Source organism: Nerophis lumbriciformis, linkage group LG28 (assembly GCF_033978685.3).
Source record: "Nerophis lumbriciformis linkage group LG28, RoL_Nlum_v2.1, whole genome shotgun sequence".
NCBI lineage: Eukaryota > Metazoa > Chordata > Actinopteri > Syngnathiformes > Syngnathidae > Nerophis > Nerophis lumbriciformis.
The window spans coordinates 8946394-8959899 of NC_084575.2; the positions used below are offsets into that span (position 1 = coordinate 8946394).

The 13506-nt window shown below is 44.4% G+C and overlaps 1 protein-coding gene across 4 annotated transcripts in view; it reads right to left on the minus strand.

Annotated features, from left to right (window-relative positions):
* The window catches only part of dip2bb (disco-interacting protein 2 homolog Bb), a 154952-nt gene that overhangs the window by 29172 nt on the left and 112274 nt on the right, over window positions 1-13506 (minus strand). For 2 of the 4 annotated variants that reach the window (XM_061923551.1, XM_061923550.1), the window contains 7 exons: window positions 10092-10206; window positions 9777-9978; window positions 6385-6497; window positions 4707-4730; window positions 2146-2226; window positions 1931-2054; window positions 1730-1851 (listed from right to left, as the gene is read on the minus strand). In XM_061923551.1, coding sequence (XP_061779535.1) covers window positions 1730-1851; window positions 1931-2054; window positions 2146-2226; window positions 4707-4730; window positions 6385-6497; window positions 9777-9978; window positions 10092-10206 — 781 coding nt within the window. The remainder of the gene's footprint in view (window positions 1-1729; window positions 1852-1930; window positions 2055-2145; window positions 2227-4706; window positions 4731-6384; window positions 6498-9776; window positions 9979-10091; window positions 10207-13506) is intronic. The other 2 variants (XM_061923553.1, XM_061923552.1) reach the window with 1 other exon arrangement.

Below are 13506 nucleotides of genomic sequence, written 5' to 3' on the forward strand. Positions count from 1 at the left end.
AAAATGTACGCAAATGTGCAATCACAAACATAGTAAAATTCAAAATAGTGCAGAGCAATAGCAACATAATGTTGCTCGAACGTTAATGTCACAACACACAAAATAAACATAGCGCTCACTTTCTGAAGTTATTCTTCATTCGTAAATCCTTCGTCTTCGGTGTCCGAAGTGAAAAGGTTGGGCAAATGTGAGATCCAAAATGGCCGGCTCCGTCTCGTCGAAGTAATCGGAGTCAGTGTCACTGTTATCCAGCAGTTCTGTGAATCCTGCCTTCCGGAAAGCTCGGACCACAGTTGTGACCGAAATATCTGCCCAGGCATTTACGATCCACTGGCAGATGTTGGCGTCGTCTGGCGCTGCCTCCCTGTCTTAGTGAAGGTGTGTTCGCCTTCTGTCATCCATTGTTCCCACGCAGTTAGCAGTCTAGCTTCGAATGCCCTGTTGACACCAATATCTAGCGGCTGGAGGTCTTTTGTCAATCCACCCGGAATGACGGCGAGTATTGAATTAAGCGCGTAAGCGTGTCTCTTAATGTGATGTTATGAGCTAGCAAATATAACAACTACACTACCCAGCATGCAACGATAGTTACGAGCATGCGCGGTAGCCCTGAGAAGCGTTGTTGTATGCTGGGAGTTAGAATGTGGTTATGAGCACGCTGTGAGTAAACGTTGAGAACTCAGTTAACACGCCTCGTCTGCATTATTTATAATTAGACAGACAACACACTTAATAGGAGCCATTTTGGGGTCTTTACATAAACACACAAATGGAAATGAAACGTCACATATCCCAGCATGCACCGCGCGCTTCTTCTTCTTCCGGGGGCGGGTGGTTGCTTACAGTACAAGAAGGAGCGCTTCCTGTTCTATGGGGGCGGGTGCTTACCTTGGCGGTTGCTTGCGTAGAAGAAGAAGCGCTTCCTGCTCTACCGGGAAAAAAGATGGCGGCTGTTTACCGTAGTTGCGAGACCTAAACTTTATGAAAATGAATCTTAATATTTATCCATATATAAAGCGCACCGGGTTAAAAGCCGCACTGTCAGCTTTTGAGTAAATTTGTGGTTTTTAGGTGCGGCTAATGGTGCGGAAAATACGGTATATAAGTCGCACTGGAGTATAAGTCGCATTTTTGGGGAAATTTATTTCATAAAACCCAACACCAAGAATAGACATTTGAAAGGCCATTTAAAATAAATAATGAATAGTGAACAACAGGCTGAATAAGTGTACGTTATATGAGGCATAAATAACCAACTGAGAACGTGCCTGGTATGTTAACGTAACATATTATGGTAAGAGTCATTCAAATAACTATAACATATAGAACATGCTATACGTTTACCAAACAATCTGTCACTCCTAATCGCTAAATCCCATGAAATCTTATACGTCTAGTCTCTTACGTGAATGAGCTAAATAATATTATTTGATATTTTACGGTAATGTGTTAATCATTTCACACATAAGTCGCTCCCCCGGCCAAACTATGAAAAAACTGCGACTTATAGTCCGAAAAATACGGTACATGTATCGGAACACTTTTATCAGAGACTTTAGAAAACAAGCCAATATAATCCAGTATTGGACCCGTATACGATAATATTATTGGATTGGGACACCCCCAATATAATTACAAAGTGTGTTACGTTTTGATTTGTTGAAAGGTTTAGGGACACTTCTCATAACATGTCAATCACATGATGTCACAAAAGCACACACAAACTTACGTCAATGATCATACGGACAGTAGGCAGCGTGGCCGCCAGGTTCTGAGGGTGTGGAGGTCTGACGTTTACGGGGACACAACCGGCGTAGAGGCAGCCATAAAAGGAGGCGATCAAGTCAATACCTTGCAGAGTGAGTCAAAAGAAAATGATCAATATCTTCCAATAAATGAAGACAACGGCAGGAACCGCAGCGGAGCCTACCAGGAGTATAAAGCAACACAACGTTCTCGCCGGTGTTGATGCTGCCTTTCTCCATGAGCGCCGCCGCAATCTTCTCGGCTCGCTTGTGAAGCTGAACGCAGGTTGCCGTGCTCACAGCCACTCCCTGCAGGATATCATAGAGACATCAACTTTACACGTGTAAAAATGATTGTATGAGTCCTCCCCTGTTAGGGTTTTTCAAAGCAATTAGCTACCTTGGCGTTAAGAAGCACGTAAAGAACATGGTCTGGATCAGTCTGTGCCCTCCACTGTAGTGCTTCTGCCAAATACTGATGCTGCGGGAAAAAACATTTGTCGGTTTTGGTATTAAATGAACATAAAGTCATAGGGTAGTACAGTGCATACAGTTACCAGCCACAACATTAGGTACAACTGCGCATTCTGCTTTTGCTCAGTTTTGATTTGACACTGTCAGAAAGGTATTTGTAATTGTGCACAGCACCTCATCACATTAAGCTATCTTTGATTTTTTTGACACAGCTAATTGAGGTACAACATTTGAAAAATGATGCTGAACAAACTACAAACTACAAACTACAATAACAACAATAAAGATGCTATCGAACGACAATGGTGAGGTTTAACAATGCTAACTTTCAAACTGTACACCTTGTGCATATTTTGACACGTACATTTCGTCATTATGATTCATTATCTAATCAGACACATGAAGGAAGATGCTTATGCTTATCCAAATCTCAGTGTTAAATAATAAATAATATCGGCACTACCTGTCTGCCCCCTTTCATAAACTCATGATAACTGTACTGTCTGCAAATGCAGCTTGCCGTTTCAACTGCGTACAATAGGTGTCATTCTAATTGTGCTTCTTAACATACCTCGTGAGCAGTGTTGGGACTAATGCGTTACAAAGTAACGCCGTTAGTTTCGGCGGTAACTAGTAATCTAACGCGTTATTTTTTATATTCAGTAACTCAGTTACCGTTACTACATGATGCGTTACTGCGTTATTTTACGTTATTTTTTATGTAGTATCGGCTAGAAACAGAAGACCTGAGTGTGTTTTATTGCAGCGCTGCGTGGAAAAGAAGAGGCGTGCTTTGTGTGGGTGGGGGCGCGGGGGCTCCCAGACCGTAGTTGAGGGGCGCAGGGAGACGTTCCATGTACTTCGGGGCTAACAACCTTCACTTTACCCGGAAGTGGGTCTTTACAGCTGAGGGTGAATGACGAGGCCGGCGGTTTGTTGCAACTTTGTGACTTTATTGGACACAGCCATCCACCAAGCTGACGCTCCCTCACTTCTCTCGCCCACTCACTCACTGAAGTCACTCACCTCACATGCTAACATTTTAGTTAAATGTAAGTTGTGTCTAGGATCAAAGATCCTATCTACTTAAAGTTAAAGTTAAAGTGCCATTATGTTGCAGCTATTTAAAATAGTTTTGTCAATTTGTTCTGGCCTGAAATAAATTGGCCCTTTGAAACATATCTTTGTCTTTGTGTGTTGTATGTAGAGCACATTGCTTTCTGAGTTCAGTGATGCAAATGTATGTCAAGTTGATCAACAGATTGTATTATTCTCCAGTGCAATAACAGTACTGAAATGAAGGCTAAAAGGGCATTAATGGGAGCCTTAAAAAAAAAAAGGGGGGAAAAAAGAAGTAACTAAATAGTTACTTTTAACAGTAACGCATTACTTTTTGGTGTAAGTAACTGAGTTACTTTTGAAATAAAGTAACTAGTAACTGTAACTAGTTACTGGTTTTCAGTAACTAACCCAACACTGCTCGTGAGCACCTGTTCTGCCAGAGAATAAGAAGACGTCGCAGAAGGATTGAGTGTTGCCAACTTTGTCCCTATAACTAGAGAGTACTCAGACTCCTCTTGGTTGGGTTCATTAAAAAAGCAATATAAGCAACAAATCTAGTGATTTTTTCAGCTCTTTTGGAGGCTCGAATATGAAAGTACATATCTATGGCGTCAGAAGAGTGCTAAAATGATCTCGCGTCAAGAACGTGCTTGCGGACTCCTTTTGCGTGCGCTTGGACTCATTTTGTGCTTGAGCAGCCTCTCTGTTTAAAATGACTAATCAGAAAAGAGGGGAGTTAATGGGGCGTGTATTCAATGCCCGCCCCTGAACGTGCCAAAAGGATGGAATGTTGCGCATGTAGAGAAGGAGAAAGACACATCGCCAGCGCAAAAAGATGCTGTGAGTGCGCAAAAAGACGCAACGCACATACAAAATTAGTCTATGCACATGCAGAATGTATTTTTTACGCGTGAGGATGTTGGCACTGTTCTGACTCTATACTAAAATGTACTGGGTTTTATCTATCTACGTTAACCAATTACTGTATCTGAAAGTCTCTGACAAACTTTTGTGAAAAGCGGTTACCGTAAGTAGTTTTGGTGGTAAGAACACTTTTCTGACAGTGTGTGTGTTTGTATTGCCTCCCATTAGAATGTGTTGGTGTACCTAATGTCATTTGTCCAGTGTGTGCACAAAAAGAAGTAACTGTTGTATTCCTTAAGCAGACAACTGCATAGCACGGAACATTAATAAGAACCAAACCTTAGGTGATACGACCCAGCTCTTAGAAATAGCAATAATTAAGAATATGAAACGGAAGCTTAAAAAAATTGCTATTACAAAAGGATGGAAATGCACAGACTTTTGTATGTGCCGGGCAAGAACACAAGCGACCAAAATAAAAGCACAATACAGCACTGGTTAGCGAATGGCAAAAATAAAGACGGGTGACAAAAAGATGCTGTAAAAGGCCGTGATTCTTACCATGACAGTGGGCCACATACAGAGCTACATCCAAAGAGAAGTGAAAACAGAGAGAGAGCAGATTTTTGTTTTGTTTGACATCTCTAACTGAACTATTGCGGTCTCCAAGCCTAACTGTTAACCATTAGACCACAACCTAGATATACTTGATGATGAACAAGCACGAAGATCCTCTGTGGACAGTTACAGATCATAACGCATCTGGTCCGCCAAAGAATAAGAAAACATAGCCGGAGCTATTTGTGTTGCCAATTTAGCGACATGGTGCTATATTCAACTAGTAATCAAATGCCTTTGGGCACACTTTTTCAACAAGCCGACTGGCCACAAATCTAGTAAAGTTATGGAAAGTCTGATATGAAAGTACGTATCTCTCTTCCTAGCCAGGACACTATGTCTTGTTTGTTAAGCCACAGAAGAATTGTAATCGTAATAAACAAATGCGAAAACAGATTTGTTTTGCTTAAATCTTTTTCCCAATTTCTTTGCAAATGCGTCATACTGAAATACGCAAAATCACTGATTACATCATTCCACCTTGCCCGCAACCAACCACACTACAAATAGATTGCAGTCCCATGGTAGACACTGTATTGACTATTTCATTGAACATAATAAAAAGGTATAATTGGAATATTTTGTTGATATTGTTACTAAGAGTAAGAGTCCTTTCATTTCCGATATGATATCGATATTAATCCAATACAATATCAGCACGAATCATAGTAAATACTTATTATTCTGTAGTGTGGAATGTTAGAAAAGGCTTGATCAAGTGAAATTACTCAGCGAACAATGGTAGGTATGAAAAACACCAACCTATTTATATTTAACCATCTGGAATGTATTTATGCTGTCTTTAAGTTGAAGTGGAGTGGTATTTTTTTTGGTGACACCTAGTGGCCACAACAATTCCTTAAGTTAACATCATAATGCAGTAAATTGAATTATGCAGACATTACTGCTTCTGCCTTGCAGACTTTGCGTCTGTAAATAATATGCAACTATAATTATTTGATACTTGTTTATATTGACAAATGTGCTGTTTAGACTGCAATATTGTTCAATTAAGGACACTTATTATGTCTCGCTTGTGTGCTAAGCTGTTGCGTAGCTGCTGGCTCCTAGTAGCCGATGCCTACCACGTTCACCTTTTGTAAATGACTTCACAAAACTAGAAGAAGACCAATTTGTGTGTTTATTGGAGGACATTTAAATGTTAACTGGCTGTCAATCTTTGCACAAGTAAACACACTGCAGGAATGCTTGTGTCAGAGCGATTATCAGACATTTTACATGCAAGCCAATATCATCCAATATTTGGTTATTTTTTTGGCTGATATCGAACCAATATCTTGTATTAATATCGGATGGGGATACCCAAATTGTTACATTGTCTATATTTTTGTGTTATATATTGTTAAATTGTGCAGAAATAAGTTTATAAAAATGATAGTTTTGGTTTGTGTAAAATTTTGGAGTTGTTGGAATTATGATCCTGATTATTAAATTAAAAGCAATATCACAAAGTCTTTCAATTATCGTGAAAAATCGAGAATAAAAAGTATCAGTATCGGTAATACTGACCCTGAATTGTTATTAAATCGGCTCAACATGTGCTGTATCACCCTCTCCTAGTTTCTGGTGTACATCTGGTGGGTGTTGCTGGATGACATACTTTCCGGACAAGATCCTGATCTTCAATCACGCCGAGCTCTCTGCCTGATGCCTGGGCGATCCTCTTCCCTGCCACCAGGTTTCCCACCATCACGGATGCAGGACCAACGCCAACTGCAGGAAACAGAAAGTTGAGAAGATGGGGCTAAAGACCAAAAATTGTCGCTATAACGAATATTTCCGATTAAAGCTCAGATCATTCAAAAGTCAAAACCCCTTCTACGTTTTCAAGACTTGACATTCCAGGGATTTTTGTTGCCGGTGCTCAGCTTTCAAGTATTACATCGTTGAAAGATATCTATTGTATATAACCCACTGGAGACTTTTTATTTGAATAGTCTTCAAAGCCAAACAGGACATAAAAGTCCTTACGTTTTTATGTCTTGTTTGGTTTTAGGGTATTGTTGAATAACTGCCAGTGTATCGTACATCTGCGAAAGAATTACGGTCGATATTGAAATGTATAAATTAGGAACTTCGAAAAAATTATGTATAATGGAGTAACAGAACAAAAATTAGGGCCAAAAATACAGCAACAAACTACTGAAAGGACAACAAAACTCAGCCTTTATCCCTTGAAGGTTAAGATAAATAATATTCCATCCAAATATAACACAAATATTAGGTATCGGTAGTTATCTTGAAAACACACCCTTCATGCATGTGCAGTAGAGCAGTGTTTCTGAACCATATGGCCAGGGCCCATTGTTCGGCCCCTAGAGGGCCACCAAAAAATATCTGTTTCTCAGCTGTGGTCCGTATGGGCTGCAGCAGTACTCATTGTAATACACTTTTTCACCACTTGTGGCAGTAATGACAACATCAAACAAACAGAAGAAGTCTGGAGCTTAAGTCATACAGAAGTTTCTTAGGCGCAAAAATTATGACTAAAGTGGTGAAGCTGTATTTTCATTTGCACTTTCATTTTATTGACAGTTTATTCAAGAAACATATATATATATATATATATATATATATATATATATATATATATATATATATATATATATATATATATATATATAGTTGTATTTATTTTAGCACTTTGTTTTTTTTTTTGTTTTTGTTTTTTTGGGGAGTTTTTTTTGTCCTGTCCAGCTTCTCAGGCAAATCATATAGTTGATGTAGATGCCCATATCGGCTGTTCAGATTTACTTTACAAAAGAGAAGTGTAGGATACTTCTCTTGTTGCCTTATTTGTATTTGACTTTATTAAATGAATTTATATTTTAGCACTTTGTAATTGTATGTAAATGTATTTTTCATCAGTTTTTAAGTCCCTTCTTCCATCCATCCATCTTCTTCCGCTTATCCAAGGTCGGGTCGCGGGGGCAGCAGCCTAAGCAGGGAAGCCCAGACTTCCCTCTCCCCAGCCACTTCGTCCAGCTCCTCCCGGGGGATCCCGAGGCGTTCCCAGGCCAGCCGGGAGAGATAGTCTTCCCAGCGTGTCCTGGGTCTTCCCCGTGGCCTCCTACCGGTCGGACGTGCCCGAAACACCTTCCTAGGGAGGCGTTCGGGTGGCATCCTGACCAGATGCCCGAACCACCTCATCTGGCTCCTCTCGATGTGGAGGAGCAGCGGCTTTACTTTGAGCTCCCCCCGGATGACAGAGCTTCTCACCCTATCTCTAAGGGAGAGCCCCGCCACTCGGCGGAGGAAACTCATTTCGGCCGCTTGTACCCGTGATCTTGTCCTTTCGGTCATGACCCAAAGCTCATGACCATAGGTGAGGATGGGAACGTAGATCGACCGGTAAATCGAGAGCTTTGCCTTCCGGCTCAGCTCCTTCTTCACCACAACGGATCGATACAGCGTCCGCATTACTGAAGACGCCGCACCGATCCGCCTGTCGATCTCACGATCCACTCTTCCCTCACTCGTGAACAAGACTCCGAGGTACTTGAACTCCTCCACTTGGGGCAAAATCTCCTCCCCAACCCGGAGATGGCACTCCACCCTTTTCCGGGCGAGAACCATGGACTCGGACTTGGAGGTGCTGATTCTCATCCCAGTCGCTTCACACTCGGCTGCGAACCGATCCAGTGAGAGCTGAAGATCCTGGCCAGATGAAGCCATCAGGACCACATCATCTGCAAAAAGCAGAGACCTAATCCTGCAGCCACCAAACCAGATCCCCTCAACGCCTTGACTGCGCCTAGAAATTCTGTCCATAAAAGTTATGAACAGAATCGGTGACAAAGGGCAGCCTTGGCGGAGTCCAACCCTCACTGGAAACGTGTCCGACTTACTGCCGGCAATGCGGACCAAGCTCTGGCACAGAGCATACAGGGAGCGGACTGCCACAATCAGACAGTCCGATACCCCATACTCTCTGAGCACTCCCCACAGGACTTCCCGAGGGACACGGTCGAATGCCTTCTCCAAGTCCACAAAACACATGTAGACTGGTTGGGCAAACTCCCATGCACCCTCAAGGACCCTGCCGAGAGTATAGAGCTGGTCCACAGTTCCACGACCAGGACGAAAACCACACTGTTCCTCCTGAATCCGAGGTTCGACTATCCGGCGTAGCCTCCTCTCCAGTACACCTGAATAGACTTTACCAGGAAGGCTGAGGAGTGTGATCCCACGATAGTTAGAACACACCCTCCGGTTCCCCTTCTTAAAGAGAGGAACCACCACCCCGGTCTGCCAATCCAGAGGCACCGCCCCCGATGTCCACGCGATGCTGCAGAGTCTTGCCAACCAAGACAGCCCCACAGCATCCAGAGCCTTAAGGAACTCCGGGCGGATCTCATCTACCCCTGGGGCCTTGCCACCGAGGAGCTTTTTAACTACCTCAGCAACCTCAGCCCCAGAAATAGGAGAGCCCACCACAGACTCCCCAGGCACTGCTTCCTCAGAGGAAGACGTGTTGGTGGGATTGAGGAGGTCTTCGAAGTATTCCCTCCACCGATCCACAACATCCGCAGTCGAGGTCAGCAGAACACCATCCTCGCCATACACGGCGTTGATAGTGCACTGCTTCCCCTTCCTGAGGCGGCGGATGGTGGTCCAGAATTGCTTCGAAGCCGTCCGGAAGTCCCTTCTTTTGCAGTATATTTGATTAGTATTTATATTTGTAATCAGCTTGACCTATACCTTGATAATAATCTTTGTGAATAACACATGCTTTCATATAAACTATATACCGACTGTAAGTAGGTAAGATAGAATTATTGAATATGATTAAAATCAAGAGTAAGATTACTAATTCAGTTTTAGGGCCCATCTTGAGTGGAAAAGTTGGGCCCTGAGGTCAAAAAGGATAAGAACCCCTGCAGTAGAGGATACATCGTTCACCCCCCTGCTGACTGGGAATGAAGACGCATGCACGCATGCACACGCACACACATTAACACACTCACTCACTCACTCACTCACTCACTGTACCTGGCTGCTTCTGCCGGGGTTTGGGCAGGTTGGTGACACAGGTGTGTGGACACATGAGGATGTTGCAAGGGTGGAGGTTGCCCTCTAAGAAGAACTGCTTGGTGTCGGAAATGTGGATGCCCCCCAGAGGTGTTTTTGGTAAGGTGTTGGCTGGGACTAGAGCAAGGCAGTAGAGGCCGACCTGGTGGATACTGTCAATGGCCTGCAGGGGAAACATGGGTGACTACATTATACACAGCATGGTTGACAGAGAACTACTATATTTACTGACGCTGTTGCTTCATCTGGGATTTAAAAGAAGGGCTTGGCTCGTACCTGAAGGACGCGACTCATCCACTGGAAGCTGTCCTCCTCGCTGGCGTCCGGCCTCTGCTCTGCCACAATCACGACCCTCTCGTCGTAGAACACAGTGACTGAGAACACAGCGATCCTGACACACACGCACACAAACATAAGTCACTCAAACAGAATCCTTGCAGTACTGAAAATGCGCTTAAAACATTGACTTATTTACATAGTACTGTTGGTGTGTATTGCCATAGAAGGAAACCAATCTTCAAGAAATGTACTTTTTAATTGCTTGTATAAACAAATGTTGGTCTCTGAGTTGTCTTCCCAACCCTGAAGTGGGGAGTTACACAACCTAACAACTCGACTCGGTAAGTGCTATAGTTGCCTATTTCAGAAAACATGTCCATGAGCAAAACATTCTGATTTTGTGCAGAATCTACCCATGACTCGGAAGTTCCCTCAGGAAGAACAGTCATCGTGTTTTCTTGCAAGCTACTACACAGAAGAGTCGTCATGCCAAAGCCCTAACCTAAAGCCAGGTACACATACTGTATGTATATAAAAACTTCTAAATTTAAAAAAGATTATTTATCTGTTATAGACCCCATGCAAAAAGATAAATAAAATAGGTATTAAACATTCTTATCTTAATTTTTAGCTCTGCAACATCGCGTGGACATCGGGGGCGGTACCTCTGGATTGGCAGACCGGGGTGGTGGTTCCTCTCTTTAAGAAGGGGAACCGGAGGGTGTGTTCTAACTATCGTGGGATCACACTCCTCAGCCTTCCCGGTAAGGTCTATTCAGGTGTACTGGAGAGGAGGCTACGCCGGATAGTCGAACCTCGGATTCAGGAGGAACAGTGTGGTTTTCGTCCTGGTCGTGGAACTGTGGACCAGCTCTATACTCTCGGCAGGGTCCTTGAGGGTGCATGGGAGTTTGCCCAACCAGTCTACATGTGCTTTGTGGACTTGGAGAAGGCATTCGACCGTGTACCCCGGGAAGTCCTGTGGGGAGTGCTCAGAGAGTATGGGGTATCGGACTGTCTTATTGTGGCAGTTCGCTCCCTATATAATCAGTGCCAGAGCTTGGTCCGCATTGCCGGCAGTAAGTCGGACACGTTTCCAGTGAGGGTTGGACTCCGCCAAGGCTGCCCTTTGTCACCGATTCTGTTCATAACCTTTATGGACAGAATTTCTAGGCGCAGTCAGGGCGTTGAGGGGATCTGGTTTGGTGGCTGCAGGATTAGGTCTCTGCTATTTGCAGATGATGTGGTCCTGATGGCTTCTTCTGGCCAAGATCTTCAGCTCTCGCTGGATCGGTTCGCAGCCGAGTGTGAAGCGACTGGGATGGGAATCAGCACCTCCAAGTCCGAGTCCATGGTTCTCTCCCGGAAAAGGGTGGAGTGCCATCTCCGGGTTGGGGAGGAGATCTTGCCCCAAGTGGAGGAGTTCAAGTACCTCGGAGTCTTGTTCACGAGTGGGGGAAGAGTGGATCGTGAGATCGACAGGCGGATCGGTGCGGCATCTTCAGTAATGCGGACGCTGTATCGATCCGTTGTGGTGAAGAAGGAGCTGAGCCGGAAGGCAAAGCTCTCGATTTACCGGTCGATCTACGTTCCCATCCTCACCTATGGTCATGAGCTTTGGGTCATGACCGAAAGGACAAGATCACGGGTACAAGCGGCCGAAATGAGTTTCCTCCGCCGGGTGGCGGGGCTCTCCCTTAGAGATAGGGTGAGAAGCTCTGTCATCCGGGGGGAGCTCAAAGTAAAGCCGCTGCTCCTCCACATCGAGAGGAGCCAGATGAGGTGGTTCGGGCATCTGGTCAGAATGCCACCCGAACGCCTCCCTAGGAAGGTGTTTCGGGCACGTCTGATCGGTAGGAGGCCACGGGGAAGACCCAGGACACGCTGGGAAGACTATGTCTCCCGGCTGGCCTGGGAACGCCTCGGGATCCCCCGGGAGGAGCTGGACGAAGTGGCTGGGGAGAGGGAAGTCTGGGCTTCCCTGCTTAAGCTGCTGCCCCCGCGACCCGACCTCGGATAAGCGGAAGAAGATGGATGGATGGATGGATGGATCTTAATGTTTATTTTTATCTTAAATTGTGCTAAGATAATATCAATCACTAGCACACACATTATTGATTCAGATTATATTCCTCTAAAAAACAAAAACTTGCATGAACAATGGTGATCTAACAAAACTGAACAAAAAGAAACACAACAACCTCCATAGCAACAACCAGAACATAAAAAAACTGGCAACACGAAAAGAAGACACACGAGACGAGGGAATGATGGGGTTCTTGGCACTACTTTTGACATTAAAATAACAAATTTGAAAAAATAAAAAAGTGTGGAAAACGGCGTTAACACTGACTTTATAATCTACTGAGAGAGCTACAGATGAGTTGTAATCTGACTGAGCGGCTAGCCTATTATTACTAAGATGTGACTTTAAGGTTTTACTACTTACGTATAAAATACTACACGGTCTAGCTCCGTCCTATCTTGTCGATTGCATTGTACCATATGTCCCGGCAAGAAATCTGCGTTCAAAGAACTCCGGCTTATTAGTGATTCCCAGAGCCCAAAAAAAGTCTGCGGGCTATAGAGCGTTTTCTATTGGGGCTCCAGTACTATGGAATGCCCTCCCGGTAACAATTAGAGATGCTACCTCAGTAGAAGCATTTAAGTCCCATCTTAAAACTCATTTGTATACTCTAGCCTTTAAATAGCCCCCCTGTTAGACCAGTTGATCTGCCGTTTCTTTTCTTTTCTCCTCTGCTCCCCTTTTCCTTGAGGGGGGGGGGGGGGGGGGGGGGGGGGGGGGGGGGGGGGGGCACAAGTCCGGTGGCCATGGATGAAGTGCTGGCTGTCCAGAGTCGGGACCCGGGGTGGACCGCTCGCCTGTGCATCGGCAGGGAACATCTCTGCGCTGCTGACCCGTCTCCGCTCGGGATGGTGTCCTGCTGGCCCCACTATGGACTGGACTCTTACTATTATGTTGGATCCACTATGGACTGGACTCTCACAATATTATGTCAGACCCACTCGACATCCATTGCTTTCGGTCTCCCCTAGAGGGGGGGGGGTTACCCACATATGCGGTCCTCTCCAAGGTTTCTCATAGTCATTCACATCGACGTCCCACTGGGGTGAGTTTTTCCTTGCCCGTATGTGGGCTTTGTACCGAGGATGTCGTTGTGGCTTGTGCAGCCCTTTGAGACACTTGTGATTTAGGGCTATATAAATAAAGATTGATTGATTGATTGATTGAAGACCTAAATGTAACCTAACTAAATAAATCTGGCAGCCATTAAAAAAGAGACACTGTATGATTGGCTACTTTCTGTGCTGCGTCACAATTCATGGAGCTTTGAGGTAATTAGGCGTTTGCCATCTTTGGTCGAAAGGGGATATCGGGACAAAAACCATT